At 40.8% G+C, this 16,944-nt stretch overlaps 1 protein-coding gene across 1 annotated transcript in view; it reads left to right on the top strand.

The window, feature by feature from the left end:
* Positions 1 to 16,944, top strand: part of nsmfa (NMDA receptor synaptonuclear signaling and neuronal migration factor a) — a 56,094-nt gene that overhangs the window by 20,563 nt on the left and 18,587 nt on the right. The window contains 2 exon segments of the mRNA XM_069673721.1: positions 10,567 to 10,619; positions 13,203 to 13,292. Of these exon segments, the coding sequence (XP_069529822.1) occupies positions 10,567 to 10,619; positions 13,203 to 13,292 (143 nt within the window).

The following is a 16,944-nucleotide window of genomic DNA, read 5'->3' as shown; positions in this document are numbered from 1 at the left end:
CTAGGTCTCTATGACCCTGGGTAAGGCATGTCCCCATTTGGCCCTTTTTTCAGAAGTCCTGAAATATTCTGTAAACACGTACGTGTGTGTGAGTGTATTTAAGCCTGTAAGCCTGTCTTTAAATCACCTGCAGCTGTAAAAGATATTGCATCTGTCACCACCTCTTCATATCAGAATGTAGAATCTCCTCCAGCTTCCAGCTGTCTGACTATCAGTATCTTTAAAAAACAACAACAAAAAAACTCTCTTTCAGAGTATCCTTCGCAGTTTCTTGATGCCTCTAACCTTTTATCCTCTATTGGATGCTTGTTACATCATGTTCTGAGCACAAAGGCAGACTCAGTTAATACATAAAAGTGGTTGTTCATCTGGTCTATTAAATAAGCTCAGAACACTAACAATTATGTGGAGCTGCAAGTTGACTTTATTCATGGAGGTCATCTATGACACACTCTGTTTGTCTCTTTTTTTCCCTCTGCAAGTTGTTCTCTGTTTTTTTATTTTGCTCACTGATGCCTAATCTATGTTTTTTTCTCTTTCACTTTCCTTCTACATGCTAATTGATAATGGACACTCAAACAGGATTTCGTAAGTATACTTCCCTGCCTGCTTGCTTTATTAGTAGCTGGCTTAACTCTTGTTCTTAACTGCTCTTCCCTAACTCTGATGTCCATTTAACCTTCATCCCCGGGCTGGGTGAGGCCTGTGTATGTGTGTGTGTGTGAGAGGATAGGTGGGATTGAGTAATTCTTTGTATCACCCTGAAACCGTTTGGCAATTCTGGCCTCACTAACCAAGACAGCACACATTAAAAACCTGTTTTAGCTGGAATCATCCTTCAATTATTGATTCAGTCATGGAGGTTTAGGTGAAAGCCCAAATAATATATTGTACTTTATATTAAAAAGCCAAAGGGGGGGAATTCAGTTACAGCAGGGAAAAAGTCAAGTATAATCCACTGCAGCTGAATACGTCTGCCAAGCACAAGTCAGGAAAATGTCCGCCTGTTTGTTGGCTGACCTAAACTCTGTCAGCTCATATCCGCCCAGCAGTTCTCTCCGTTTGGCACACACCCCCGTCCTCACTTAGGACACAGTGATGGATAGAGTTTGGCTTTTTTAGATTTTTGTGGCAATCATGTTCTACATTAATCCGGCTTCAAAGTCGTTGCCAGTTATCACTGAATCTGTGCTGGCAGACTTTGGACATGTTTGGAACCGACTGTGGTGATTAGATCAGGACAGATTTGCTCAGAACAAATATCTATAGTGTGAACATGTGATACTTAGTGAAAACTTTTTGAGCTTAATTTGAATAGGTTTCACAAAACTTCAGTAGACAGGCCAGAATAAAATGAGTTGCGTGCAGCTAGCTAACTTCTGTCAAGGGATTCCTGAACGTATGAGCTAGCTGAGAAGTAAGTCGAGCAATCAGAAAAATGTTAATACTGATAACAGTGAAAGTATAATACGCCTAAACCAAGCTAAGCCACGACATTTCATACTGCACAACCCCTGCTCTAATAACACCTTGCCTTACTAAACCAAACTAACCCAAGCTGCTCTTCAGAGTTCTTTGTATGTTGACAAAGCTAACCTCCAGCTACTAGCATAAAGAACATGTTGTGGGTTTTCTTCAAATTCTTACAATTAAAATACAGAGCTAGAGATATTCTATATATTGTTATATTAATCAACAAATCCCATAAACAGACAAAAATCAATGAAACGATGCATTTATTCTTCTGACGTGTCATTTGTGTTGCCAAAGCTAATTCCACTGTACTATAGGCCGTAATTGTTGTCCAACAAGAACAGTCTACAATCATGCTTATTTAAGGCCATACCATCAAAAAAACTACGTACTGAATAACTAAATGCTAGATAGTAGGTCGTATATGTTAGGCAGAAAGTGAAGCTGATGTGTTGGAAGTGGGAAAAATATCCAAGTGTAAGGATGTGAGCTACTTTGACAAGACGACTGGGTCAGAGCCTCTCCAAACCCGCAGCTCTTCTGGGGTGTTCCCGGTCTGCAGTGGTCAGGACCTACCAAAAGTTGTCCGAGGAAGCCAAGACTCATCGATGCACTTGGGGACCAAAGGCTGGCCCGTGTGGTCTGATCCAACAGAAGAGCTACTGAAGCTTCAGATAGCTGAAAGAGCTAATGCTGGTTCTAATAGAAGATGTCAGAAGACACAGTGCATCACAGTTTGTTGGGGAAGGGGCTGCATAGCCGCAGACTGGTCAGGGTGCCCATGCTGACCCCTGTCCACCACCGAAAGCATCTACAATGGGCACATGAGCATCAGAACTGAACCACTGAGCACTGGAAGAAGGTGGCCTGGTCTGATGGATCACACTTTCTTTTACATCATGTGGGTGTGTGCGCATTGTTTACCCGGGGAAGACAGGGCACCAGGATGCACGATGAGAAGAAGGCAAGCCGACAGAGGCAGTGTGATGCTTTGGGCAATGTTCTGCTGGGAAACCTTGGGTCCTGCCTTTCATGTGGATGTTACTTTGACACGTACCACTTACCTAAACAATTGCAGATCAAGAACACCCCTTCATGGAAACAGTATCCCCTAATAGCAGTGGCTTCTTTCAGCAGGATAATGGCCCTGCCACACTGCAAGAATGGTTCAGCAATTGTTTGAGGAACACAACAACGAGTTCAAGGTGTTGACTTGGCCTCCAAATTCCCCAGATCTCAATCCAATCGAGCATCTGAGGGATGTGCTGGACAAACAAGTCCAATCCATGGAGGCCCCACCTCGTGACTTACAGGACTTAAAGGATCTGCTGCTAATTCCTTGGTGGCCCTTCAGAGGTCTCCAGAGGACAGAGCTTACCTATACAATATTAGGCAGGTGGTCACAATGTTAAGGCTGATCAGTGTATATTTATGACAAGTGTTTAAAATTGTATGGCCTTTGTTTGAATGGCAGGGCTTGACCTTAAGAGCCACAGGCTGGCAGGGAAGTCAGGAAGTATGGATTTAGGGATTAAGCATTGTTTGTTTTATGGGATTTGTTGACAGTAAGACAAAAAATAATACCAGCGTATATAAAAGGAGATTTTGTTTTGGAGGAATTTTACAGATTACTTCCAACTGCTTTCCCAGAGTCACAGCACAGCACAAACAAACACATTACTGATAAGTGTTGTTGGAGAAGCTCTATCTCTCGCTCTTGTCTTTGCTGTGGACAAATGTTCATCAGCTTCACAGCATTGCTGGATGGCAACTTTCCTGTTTAAAGACAATTGGGACTGTTGCAAACACAATCACACATCGACAGTGATGCATTTCACACCATGTTTGTACTTTGACACTTTAAAGTCCTGCCTGAGCACATTTCTGTCACTTTGCGCAAGCCAGAAGACTTTGAAAGTTTCATGATGGAAGATGAAAATGAACAGTTGGCTCCAACAACAACTCTGCTGTCTTCAGAAACTTGCAAGTAGATGACAGCTTTAATACAGGAACTGTATGCATGAAAAATTGATATAAAACTCATTATTAGAGGTGTGCAATTTTTTAACAGACCTTTTTAAAAGGAAAGTAAAAGCGCAAACTTCAACACACGGCACAAACTGATTCTGGGAAGGTACCAAGAATGATAAAATTCCCCTAAAACAAACTGTTCCTTTAAGAATAGCATTTTAAGTGGAACAATATAAATGGCACATAAGGTCACAAGATCAGTGTCTCTATTGGAAATGGCTATATATCATATGCAGACACATTTGTTGCACCTTTGAATAGAAAATACGATTTAAGCTGATGATGTGATTTAAATTCCAGGTCTTTATATTGAAAGCTAACTGCTGCCTACCTACAACAGCCTCCCTTTCACAGCCAAATAAACCCTTCAGCTAAACGCCCTGGCATCAGCCTCTCCGCACTATCTTACCCCCCGCTCCGCCAGCATTCTCCCTCTCTCATCCCTTTAATACTGTGCCACATCCTGGCAGGGCTTTCCGGGGATTTGTGCAGAGAAAGAGGAGAGAGAGGGAGCAGGATTCGGCAGAAGTCATCCAGAGGTACGCTGCCCCTGCTGGGGTTGTGCTTTGCTTGAGCGCCGCTTGCGCTCCTTTCCGGCTACAGCTACGTTGTCTCTTATTTACAGCCGTGTCTAATCTGTCTTAGCCTAAGAGTCACAACGTGGTACTCGAAGGTGTATGAGGACGTCAGCGGATTTCAAAAGGATCTGCTTACTGGTGCCCTGCTAATATTGCCACCATTTCTGGGTCAGATTAGTGCTGCAACAGTGGATCGGATTTTTATTCTTAGACAAAACTGAAAAGATCAAAATGCATACTGTATGCGTGGTTAAAAAACTTTTGACAAATCAGACCTAATGTGCATTCTACTCAGCTGCACCTAGATTAACTGTAGCATCTAATCCTTAACAGTGGTTCTGTGAGAAGTTTTAAAAGGTGGATTTGAGGGAAAATGTGACATTTGAGTCATTCATGAGCGACTGCAGCATTCAAACCTAGATTACTAAGTGGTGTAATATTGCAACATTCTGCCCTGAATATTTATACCCTAATAAAAGGGGGTTAAAGTAAAAGAGCTTCCTAGCATACATGGAATGGGATTCTGTAACCCTTGCAGGAGTTATGACATCAGTACCAAGTTCAGAAGTCGTCCCACTCAGGCCCAGATGCTCCGTCACACAGGGGCAGATGGTGCATGTGGCACCATGCAGTACATGGCAATTCCTTTGACATCTCGGTGTCATCCATCTGCAGTGTCGGCGCATTAACGTCATGTGTTATTTCATCATAATGAGTTATTTGAACATGGGGGGGAAAAAACTTTTAGGAACACTTAGGAACAACCATCAATCAGGACTGGGATTATAGCACACACTTAGGCCATGTCCGTCCTAAAGCAGGACCATGTAAAGATGCACTTTTAATTCTTAGTTTTTAATTTAAACCTTGATAGCAAACTTTAAGAATGTACCACAAATGACAGTGTGGATTCAAAACATATCACACATAAATAGTGTTTTTGGATTTTTCTGCTTTATTTGGCCTGAGCCAGGAAGCAGAGCAGAAGTTGTTGTTTTAGTAAAGTGTCAGCGTACAGGCGGTGTTTCTGAAGTATCAGCAAAGACAATTGTCTTCTATGTGGAGATGAGGATCATCCTCCAACCATAGTTATGAACAACAGCAGCTCAAAGAAAACTAAAAGCGATTTCAGCATTGTCGTGTTATCTCAAAATGATTCTTATTTCTTGAAAACATCCAGTACTCTTTGATGTGAGGGATTCACTTTCATTTTTAAGAAGCACAACAATGTCTAAACTACAAATCTCTTTTCTTTGGATTTTTCTGAAGTCTGCCTTTATGTATAATTTCAAGCAACTTTTCCTTTACTTGAGAATTTTCATTTTAAAGGTATAATAGGTAGGATTTTTGCTTGCATTTTGCCAACAACACATTCAAACTGGGCCCCCCCTCTTGGGCTCTTGGTCACCAGAAGCTCACTCTCACTCTCTCATGCGAGAACCCGCCGAGCTAACACCGACAGCATCGCGGTTACCTTTGCGCTAGCATGCTAACTGCCGGTTAGCTTTGCGCTAGCATGCTAACTGCCCATTAGCTTGTCCAACCCAGTTTGAGTGCCCCTCCTGAAAATGTCCCGTGCAAAGCAGAACAACAGAATAGATGCAGAGGGAAGGGTCTCACAAGGGTCTGCACACACGCTCACCAACACACATGTAGAGAAGCCCATAAGTGATGATTTATGTTATATTATATTTGTAAAAGTCTATATTTTATTTTTCTAGGAAAAGCTTACTTATTATAACTTTAATACTGCTACCTTACTACCAAACATTGGTTTGGCAAATGTTGTAGTTTTTGCTTCCTTAGATTTGTATGAGAGCTTTAGTTGATAGCTACTCGTAGTATATGTCATACTACGTGGCCGACAAGGGCAATCACGCTGCAACGACCAAAACGGTTTTCATTAGAAGAAACAAGTTGCAAATTCAGAATTCAGATGCCAATTCAAAAACACAAAACAAGTCCAAACAAATGCTACAGCGGAAACGCACTGCAAATAAAAAAATCATGCTGCAAAAGGCCTTAACATTGAGCGCCCCCTACAGGCCTGGAGCACTCCGTCATGATAATTGGATTTGTATCATTTTTCTTTTACATGTCTTTTCTTTGACTTTGAATTTGTTTCTGCTTTTGGCAGCATATTTTTTTTTATTTCCAGCGTGTTTCCGTCATTGCATTTTGGAGTTTTGCATGTGTTTTTGAATTTACGTCTTTTCTGAATTTGCAGCCCGTTTCATCTGATGGAAACCTGTTTTTTTGCATCACGGTTGCCCTTGTCGTCCACCGTATCACACTAATGTGAATCTACAAACAGAAGATGACAAATTGTATGCAGAGTTAAAATCAGCCTGATCTTCACAAACTGTAGATGCTGCTGCCTACGCAGTTTGATTTGATGCTAGCTCTTTTATTACATTAGAATTTTGCACAACTTTAATTCTGCAGTTTTATTGAAACAGACACTCTGTCTAGCTCACCTCCGGGCAGGCAGTTAAATTCGCTATCAAGGGTCCTACGGGAATCAGGTTTTGCGAGATGAGATGCAAAAAGAGAGACTGTGTAGTCCCAGGTGAAAGCAGGACTTCCTTTACCCGCGAAAGTCTCATTGGCCTTGACAGGCGTTTTGATAAAGGTTTTTCAGGTTGGTCTTGTGAGGGCGCAATCCCCATACTTATGTGTTGTACCGAGTGTACCGAACGAAAGGGAACTGACTATTTCATTCATCACTATAAAAGGTCCCTGGCCAGAAACAAAGCTGCAATAAGCAAACATACATACACAATAATGAAATCCATGTTCTTAGGCAGACAAAAAATACAAGAGGGATATTAGGGACATTATGAAAGAAACAGAAGACAAAGAAAATGTTCCTACTTCATCATAAGAATGAAATGGAAAAGCTGATGATGAATGAGGAGAGAGAAAAAAGGATAAATCATTTCTAATTGTATTTGTGTGAAATGATGCGGGCAAAGATAATGACAATATTAAAGATGCAGTCCATAAAAATTATGACTGTTATTATGACTCCTTATTTGTTGAATTAAGAAATTAGGGCATAGCTTGCTTGGTTTAGATTGCATTATACTGGTACGCCCATAGCAGGTATTGACAGATGGAAAAGAAGTAGAAGAGAATCAAAGTGGAGAAAATATGAAACATGTACAAAGTAAAATGGGTTGAAATAAGTTACAGAAAGCTGTAGAGAAGTAGGAAGAGCTGAAGATAGGACGGCAGACATATTGTCTTAGTCGGAAGTGAAGGTGGACATGCTTTCCTCTCTTTCTGTCTAAATCTCATTAACTGTCTGCACACCTCACCACCGTGGGCAGCTGGTGTGTACACACAGTGCATTCAGGGTGAAAGCATGTCTGGGTGACTCCTAGTGTAAGATCTTTTTTATCAAAGCAAAGAGTAAAAGGGATGCCGCCTATCTGTAATTAAAACTGAGTTATACTTTTTAGACCTTGTTTGGCCGGATGCGCTTTGTGTTGCTGGAAAAAGTAGCAGTGAAAGTCATTGTTTGGTGTTGCAGGTTAACCGCTGTGCTGCAGACATTTTAATGGAGGTAAACCAAGGACGGAGACTGCAAGGACTTTCTTTCCCCTTTCATGTTGCTTCTATTTCAATGTGCTTCTCCAGCACCAGATAAACATGGACTCTTTCACACACACACACACACAAACACAGAGCACATGCTGAGATCATTAATCATGAGTGTTTACTGCTAGCACGGTGAACTGAAAGTGTGTGTGTGTGCGTGTGTGTGAATGCGACATGGGAGGGAGAGAGACAGAGAGATAAAAGGCTGTTTATCTGGGGCTCTTGCATAGAACATCATGTCAGGATCGGGCTGAAAGTCACAAAGAAAAACTACTCTAACCATGCGGCTTTGTTGTTTTTTCAGACACTAAATGGATTTCAAGTGGAATATTGCAAAGCCTCAAGCCTTGTTTACTTTCAGGAGGCTAACAAAAGTAGCAAAAACAACCTCAACATGTGTGTAGCCTAGCTAGTTAGCTAAACACGTTTCACAACTTTAGGAGGTTCAAAATGAAACAACGTACATTTTTACTGTTTTATTCGCTTTATGTAATTGTTAATTGTTTGTCTCTTTGAATAAACACTTAAACTTCAATTTTCTAAGTTAATTCACATATCCTGAGCACAGTCCAGGCTAATACAAGTGTGTGTAGCCTAGCTAGTTAGCTAAACACGTTTCATAAGTGTAGGTGTTAAAAATGAAACTAGGTATACTTTTACTGTTTTTCTCTTTGAATAAACACTTTAACTTAAGTGAATACTCATTTCCTGAGCACATTCCAGCGCAATAAAAGTGTGTGTAGCCCAACTACTTAAACACGTTTCATAACTTTAAGGAGGTTCAAAATGGAACTTAAATTTTAATTGTTTTTCTCTTTGAATAAACACTTAAACTTTAATTTTCTGAGTTAATACACATATCCTGAGCACATTCCAGGCTAATTAAAGTGTAAATCCATGTATTAAGACTGCTAACATTAGCATAACACAGATCTATACCAATTACCATCTTCGTCTATTAAGCTGACCCCACATTAAGTCCGTCTGATGAATAAAGATGCGGACAAAATATTTTTCTTTGTAGAGCATCATTAGCCCGGGATTAGCCTCAATTAGATGCAGTAGAGGGAAGTTTCTTTAGGACGACATTTGAATAATGAAGATAAAAATGCATACTTAGTGCATCCAGGGTTATTTTAAACCAAGGGTGCAACATTTGTTGTGTTTGATCATGTAACAGCCTCAAAGGGAGCCTGACCATTAGCATAGCAGGTATAAGGTATGTGCATACTATGCGGAAATCGGATTTATGTGTTGTGCTCTTCAGAGACGCCACTATTAATGCAGTGGCATAGCTCAACTGAATGCACTTACCCTGCGAGTGGAAATGTGGACGTTTGGGATGTTCAGGGTCAGCAGCTGGCACACACTGTTAGATTCAGGTGCTGTTGAGTTATTATCTCAGCTGACTTTACTGGAAGCCTTGTATAAGTAGTATAAATAATCTAACTTGTGATATATTATTTATTGCATTGTGATTGGAAGAAATACATAATATAATGAAAAGCTGGTACCAAGCAAGTAAGAGATATGCAGGGTAGTGGCTTACTGTCTGCTCTGTGTAGGCAGAAATTAATGGAGTGTATTAATGGAGATTAATTAAAGCAATATTGACGTTATGGAGCAGAGGCTTTTGGATCTTGCTCTCTGTTTTTTTCGCACCGTTGACGTGTGTTTTTGGAGCAGCTGAATAAAAGAACAGGAAATCCTCTTATTACGTTTTTTATATTTTTACATTACATTTAATGGCATTAGATGAATAAAATGTATTTAACATGTAACTCAAACTCTCTTGGACATATTTGATGCATAAAGTCTTGTGTAGTACGTCACTATTTTTAGATTTAAAAAAATTAGCAATTCTACGGAAGCCCTAAGCGGACATGCTTCCATACAATTTATTTAGTCCGTTATCTCAGGAAAACAAAGCTGGTTTTCTCGAGATAACGAGATAATTTTCCAGTAATCTAGAAAACAAAACAATAGGCTGGTCACTGTGATATTTCAGACCATTGCCCACACCAATGAGATAAGTTGAGCCTGTGTCTATGTTTGTTTTGGGCTTTTGCAACTCTGGTATAGGAGTTATGATCATCTGACGTCACGGCGGTGCAGTGTTGTTATCTCGAAATAATGAGATAAATAAGTCGAGATCTCGAGAAAAGAAATTACTTGTTATCAAGGAAGATAGAGCAAATAAAATGTATGGATGTCCGCTAAGGGCTTCCGTACAATCCATTAAAAAAATATCATGCATTCATGTAAAGATTAAAAGATATGGACCAAAATATTATCATTAAATATTGATATCCAGCATCGCAAAGGCTCTTTACCCTCTGATATAGATTAAAATCTACCGGACATGAACTTCAAATCAAACCTGTGTTAAACACAGACACTATCAACTAAGGCGCATCTCCTCCGCCTGGAACAAAGTAAAGAAACACATTATTATGCACCAGTTAGGCAAACATGAACTCCCTCTGATGCATCATCACCGCCTTAGTTGAGCTAAGAGCAGGAGCGACAAAACCTACAAATGACTAAATTAGGATTTCCCTTTTGGCTGTTGTTACATGAATGAATCTCCTGGGTCTCCTAAATGTACTCTATATAGGAAGAAAGAGGTACTTTGGTGGTACATTACTCCCACACTGCGCATGTTCCACTCGCATTGACTAGGAAATGTGTATATTTACCTATAATGATCTCTTTTATTAGAAACAAGAGCTTGTGACTAACCTCTCTTCTTTCTGTCTTTCTTTGTTTTGTTATTCCCGCCCACCCTTCCCTCCTTCCTCTCTCTCTTCCTTACATGTTGGGCCTTCCTCCTCGTCCTCTGTTATCCGTCCTCTGCTCTGATATCTCCCCGCCCCCACAGGAACTTCCGGAAGCATCTTCGGATGGTGGGCAGCAGAAGGATTAAAGCACAGAGTGAGTCAGAGATGTGTGCGTGTGTGTGGTTGATATGTTTACTCAAATTGACTGTGATATTGTTCACCCCGCCATCATCTTTCTCTGTTTGTTTTCTGGTGTGTTTCTGCATGTGTGTGGCACCAAACGCTGCAGCTTTGCTGGGATTCCGTAACGCTCTGTTGCATTTTCTGAAGATTATATTATCAGCAGTGTGTGTGTTTGATACACCAGAGTCCGTGCATGTGTGTGTGCATTTGTGAATGAGCAGTTTTTTCCCTGTTGCATCGCTTTGAATGGTTTGTTGTTTTTTCGGTTGGTTGTAAAGTTTGAAGACAAAGATATTAAAGGACAAAAAGCTAAAGGATGATTGGTATTGATGGAAGTGCGTTTGTGTCACAACAGATCTATAAGATGGATGTTGGTTCAACGGCCTTATGAGTGTCTTTTTGTGACGTGACTGGTCTGTCATTGGCTTCTCGAGTGTTTTGACCTTGAATTTTTTTATTTTTTGGCCTTTTATGCCTTTATTGAGAGAGAGGACAGATAGTGGAAACAGGGAAGAAAGAATAGGGGATGACGCGCTGCAAGGAGCCGAGGGTGGAAGTCAAACCCGGGGCCGCTGCATTGAGGTCTGGAGCCTCTGTTTATGGGATACGCAATTTAACCGCTGAGCTTAACCGTTCGTTACGTTCCTGTCCAGTTCTTTAGCTCAGTGGTTCTCAACCTGGGGGTTGCGACCCCCAAGGGGGTCTCTAATTTCGGGAGTTCGCCAGATGGTTGTGGAGAAAAAATAAAATAACGTTTTATATGAATAAAAATGTTAGACTGGGGTATTTTTTTAAATTTTTTTTTACATTTACATAACACCGCTGATTTAATTTGCCTTTGAATGCATTTTATTTAGTGTGTTGAATTATCATGGCAAAAGTAATTGCGGGTAACAATATCACACATTTAAAACTCTTAAAATAGCACAAAAACCATATACGCTTATGTTCATTAAATCACAGATAGGACAGATTGTTTTTAGTTAAAAAAAAAAGTCAAACAGATATTTAATATGGTAATGTGGCATTGCGGTGTAGCTAGACGGATGGAGGAAGAACGAGGAAGAGGCGATGTGCGTTGCTGGCTCAACAGAGCCCAGATTTATTTCCTTGTGGCAGCAACAGCCAACCTGAGGTGGAGGTGTCCCCGGAAAAACAACAAACAGGTTGGCTAACTGCTTTTCTCCTTAGCTCTAGCTTGTTCAACATGCGTCTTCTCCTCCCAGAACGCTGAACTCCTGCTTAAAGGTAGCTTTTATCAATAACTACTTCTCAGCCAATCACTCACTACAATGGAAAACACCTGCAAAACAACAGCAAACATTAACAGGAACTTATTCCCAACGTAACAGTAATCATACCGTAACGTTCCACTGCATTGATAAGGTGCAGTAAGATAGCTAGCTAAACAGGTTCGTCACTGTGAGGACATTAAGGATTATAAGATGATGGAAACTTAACTTGAGTCTTTTTTAATGCCTATTTCAAAAAGCAGTTTTGACAGATTAGCCCGAAGCCAATTAAAACCCAGATGTGTCACTGCCGAGGCCAGCTCCCTGAATGTATGACCTTCGTAGAATTTTGCTCTCTAGACATTTACTGAAACACAAAACCTTGCTGCTGCTGTCAGGTTAAAGTTGGTCCACACCTCAGACTTTCCCTGCCGTGAGGAGAAACTAGTTCCCCCTGAACCTTATTTCTTCCTCAGAACATTTCTTCTCACAATTCACTGATGTCCCTTGTAGTAACAGCATGAGGTGATAAGGCTGCAGTGTTGACCAAGTGAAAAATAATTATATTTCACACTGGGTCTAACAAGCCTGAGCCTCAAGAGACAGAAGAAGAAAAATCAAAGCTGTTGTCAAGATCACAGAGTGTGTGCGATGTTGGGATCACAAATTAGGACAAAATGTTTTAATACAATCACAAAATGTGTTTCTGAAAGGAAGCCTTCAAATGTCACCAAAATATGTCCTTTGAACATGAGGAAATTAAATAGTTGACCTTATGAATGTGTCTGGCTAATGAAAAGACATTTGTACTTAAAAAGAACATGTTGAGGAAGCAAAGAGAAGCATTAGCGTAGATCTGTCAGCACAGAAACTACAGAGGACTGAGGACGGTGCCTTGAGGGACGCTGTTGATTAACCGTGTCAAACATTTTCAAGTAGTCTAAAAATATTCTAAGAGCGATGTGATTACTGTTCAAAGCAGAGCTGATTTTATCAGAGTCGCAGCTCAGTAGATGTGTGAAACAAGGACATTCCTTTTAAAGCTACACTGATGATTATATGGATCAAAACAAGCTGCGGGATGCTTCATGAAGTTTGATGATTGTTTGCATACTGTCTGTTTGTTTGACAGTTTTGTATACGCAGGCATTTGTTTGTGCAGAGGAGGGATGGCATTGTATGTACACTATATTTGTGCACTTGTAGCTGCATCCGCCTTTGCACTTGTGTGTTCTAGGTGGTGAGTGTATAAAGGAAATGGGCCAGTTTAGTGTGTGTGTGTTGTGTGCGTGTGTGTGACTATCTCTCCCCGCCTGCACTAGCATTCGCTGAGCGTAGATCGAAGAGTTTCAGCCGTTCCTGGAGTGACCCCACCCCTGTCAAGAATGACTCTCCACATGAACCCAAAGACAGTGAGTTCACACAGACTCAGGCACGTGCATGTACACACACCCACTCACACACACACACACACAGGCGCTGACATACACAGATGTTCCAGTTGCAGCAGTTAGACGAGAGTAGTGCAAACAAAAACTGATGGAAAAAGGCTTCAACTCTAACTACAATCTTAGCTGTACAAACATGGATGTTCATTAATATTCATGTTTGCATGAATGTTTTAACAGCAACAACATTTTGCATGGGAATGGGGAGCATCTAGAGACACATTCAGGAGCTTTTGAGAGCAGACAAGGACAGGCTAAGAGCGGTGCAAAAATCCTGCATGAGGACATTTGTTAGCACGTGAGCAGGCTGTGAGGGTTTGTAACTTTGTATTCCGAGCATGCATGAGTAAATAGACAAATAAAAAAAAAAGGCACTGACCTTAACCTGTGAATCCTCGCTTTTAATATAATGCCATGTTACCTTCCAGTGCAGTAAAAAAAAAAGTGACATGTTTTTCTACAGGAAAAAACTGTCTGCTGTTAAAATTGTGAGAGCATATTTTGAACATTCTTCTATGTCCGTACAGTAATAAAATTAGCCCTCTGACCCTTTGTGCCCTCACATCTTGACTGACAGGTTGATTAGCTTCGATTTGCTTTGTGCTCACTCAGTACTTTTCTTATTAATTAATTTCCACACACAGGTGGCTCATACAGAGTTGAAAGGCACTTAGCAACATTTCTCAGCTATAAAGACGCACTGGAAATCAGCACTTTGATATACGAGCAGCCCACTTCCAGTACACCTGGAGGAAGGCCAAATCATCTGTAGCCTGAAATGAAGGTCAACTTAGAGACTGCATCAACAAAGAGCCCTGATGAACAATTAAAGCCTAGGGTAGGGAGTGAAAAACACTAACAAATGCAAACGTACTTTGTATACATATATAAGTACTTTGTACATGTAACTACAAGATTGAGGTACTTGTACTTCATTCATTCATCACCCAAGAAAAAATAACCATATGGGGACAATAAAGTATATCGTAACGCAACGTAACGTAACGCATCGCATCGCATCGCATCGCAACGCAAAGCAATGCAACGCAACACGACACAACGTGACGCAACGTGACGGGGCACAACATAACGCAGCACAACGCAACATAACAAAACGTATCGTAACAAAACGTATCGTCACAAAATGTATCGTAACGTATCGTGTCGTAACGTATCGTGTCGTAATGTATCGTATCATATTTATGTATTCATCTTGATTGATTGATTTCCGTCTTCTCAAAAACATGCTGTATCAGTTGGAAATATTGTACATTTGCTCCACAGTAGTTTGTTGATGAAGTTAGTTACAGTTTACACAGTTTAGCTTTTTTTTTTCATTTAATTTTTCTTCATTTATTTCTTAAGCTGATTTTAAATCATAACATTTTCCAAAACAGGAGTTTCTTACCCCTGAGCAAAGCTATATTCCACACATTATGAGTAGTACTTTTTAGCACTTTTGAATACTTTTATAAATGGGGCCCGACATTGCCAGATCCTTTGAAATACAAATAATGCTCAAATCTCTCAGGTCACTTTCAAATTCTAAGGGGTGTTATAAACGGATGCAGACAAACCTGCCTACGGAAACAGGATAGACCTACAACCAATCAGAGAGTCGAAACGTGACGTAGCGGTAGTCTGCTAGCTAGGTAGCTTGTTCCAGCATCCTGGTTAAATAGCGTCAAGTTTCACATATTAACAGAAGTTTGGTACGACATGGTTTTTTGGCCTAGACTTTGTACATAATGTACTACTGTTCAGTAGTTTGAATCAACTTTCACATTAGCATCAGGCATCTTGGTTGCCTAAATGGTGCCCCTGTCCCATATTAGATAAACAGTTGTGATTGGCCAGAGTAGAGTAGAGAGGAATTCTGAGGGGGGACCAGTTGCATTTGCCAGAGCCAATAAAACCTGAGCTTGCAGATTTATCTGGTTCCAAGACTAATATTATTAGCCAACAGGCAGACAGCTTTAAGCCACTCGCATTCTTATCAGTTCTTTCAATGGCGATAGTAGTAGTTAGCCTAGTTGAAAGTTAAAGCCATTTTTCATTGAGTATTTACCATCGCATCTGCAGCCTATACAAACACACACATGCTAAACAGGACTAACAAAACGACATTACATTGTAGACCTCTCTGTTGAAGCGAGGTGACATTTTGTCATCATGTTTTATGGCCACTTCCTGGTTTTGGCGGATCAAGAATACAAACTAAATCCATGCACACTCAAACATAAAACAAACGTCCAAACTGACTGTCTCTGCCGTGACTGACCCTGTCCATCTGTCTCCCTATGACCGTGGGTCTTTCTCCAACTTTGTGACGCTCTCTCTCTCTGTGAGTATGTCTTCAAAATGGGAGTGTACGTCTCAGTCTGAGTGTTTCAGCTGGTACAAATGCTAATACAAGGATACGTGTGAAGTGTGTCTAAGTGTTTCTGAAAGGCTTTGAATAAGTGTATCAACAAACACTGTTTGCATGTGCTGTGTGTCTTTGTCGATGACTCTGTGGTTTTATGTTTTTTCTCCACCTCCATCTTCAGTGTTTCTGTGTCTGCGAGTGATGAAAGATAAATGATGTGCTGATGACAGCCTAACGGTGTGGTTGATGCCTCATTCTTTCTCTTCTCTGAGGGAAAGCTATTGTTCTTCAGAGGGGTGACCTTAATAGTCAATCTTGCTTGTCATTTTCTCCCTTTTCATACTCTTTTGCTTCATTTCCTCTTTTCAAACTGCCTTCTCTCCCTTGGTACCTGCATCACTTTTCAAATTTCATTTCAGGAGGAACTTATTGACAAGGTCTTTGATCTAGATCTTGACTGAGATCAATATGAATGAAAGGCTAAGAATGAAAGGCATCAAGAACAATGTCTCAGGCCCTGTTTACACCTGGTATTAACATGTGTCCGGGGTTATCCAATCCTAAGTGGATGGCTCTAAATACGATGTTTCACACCTGGCATGAACGACGCAAGATCATGAAGCCTGATGTTACCCAGTGTGGTTTATCAGTAAGTGTATGAGCTCCACTCAGCAGACAGATCCAGCTTGTATCTGCTTGTCTCATTTATGAAACGTCTCTATCCTCACTGCACACTGCATTATGATAAACTATGGGTGAACAATGTACAGGGGCGATCTCGCCCTCTTCTCTTGTCTGAGGATTGTCCCATACTGAAAAATAAAATGCTCTGTCCCTTAATGAATACAGTGGCACGATATATCCCATATTTTTAAGCAGAGCCCACTATAGTGCTTACCCTGGACTGCACTTATAAAGCACCTTTCTAGGCTTCTGACAACTCAAAGCTCTTTTACACTACATGTCACATTCACCCTTTCACACTCACGGCGAAAGCCTAAATGCCAATCAAGATCTATAGGGAGCAATTTGCCCGAGGACTCTTGCAGTCTGTTGCAGTCAGGGACCCAATCCCCAATCTTCGGATTGAGCGACGACCGACTCTACTACTGAGCCACAGCCGCCAATCAAGTTTTCATGAGACTCAGCAAAAAAGTCTTTCAATGTGGCCCAGGACACATCAGCGTACACACGACCAAACCAATGAGGACAAATGTGGCCTGAGTGTGTCTACATCTGTTCTTAAGG

The sequence above is a fragment of the Semicossyphus pulcher genome, unplaced genomic scaffold (genome assembly GCF_022749685.1).
Source record: "Semicossyphus pulcher isolate SPU_LCO1_2020_fin unplaced genomic scaffold, fSemPul1.0.p SCAF_22, whole genome shotgun sequence".
In the NCBI taxonomy this organism is placed as follows: Eukaryota; Metazoa; Chordata; class Actinopteri; order Labriformes; family Labridae; genus Semicossyphus; species Semicossyphus pulcher.
The sequence above is the reverse complement of the archived record's forward strand: the minus strand, read 5'-3'. Positions and strand labels throughout refer to the sequence as shown.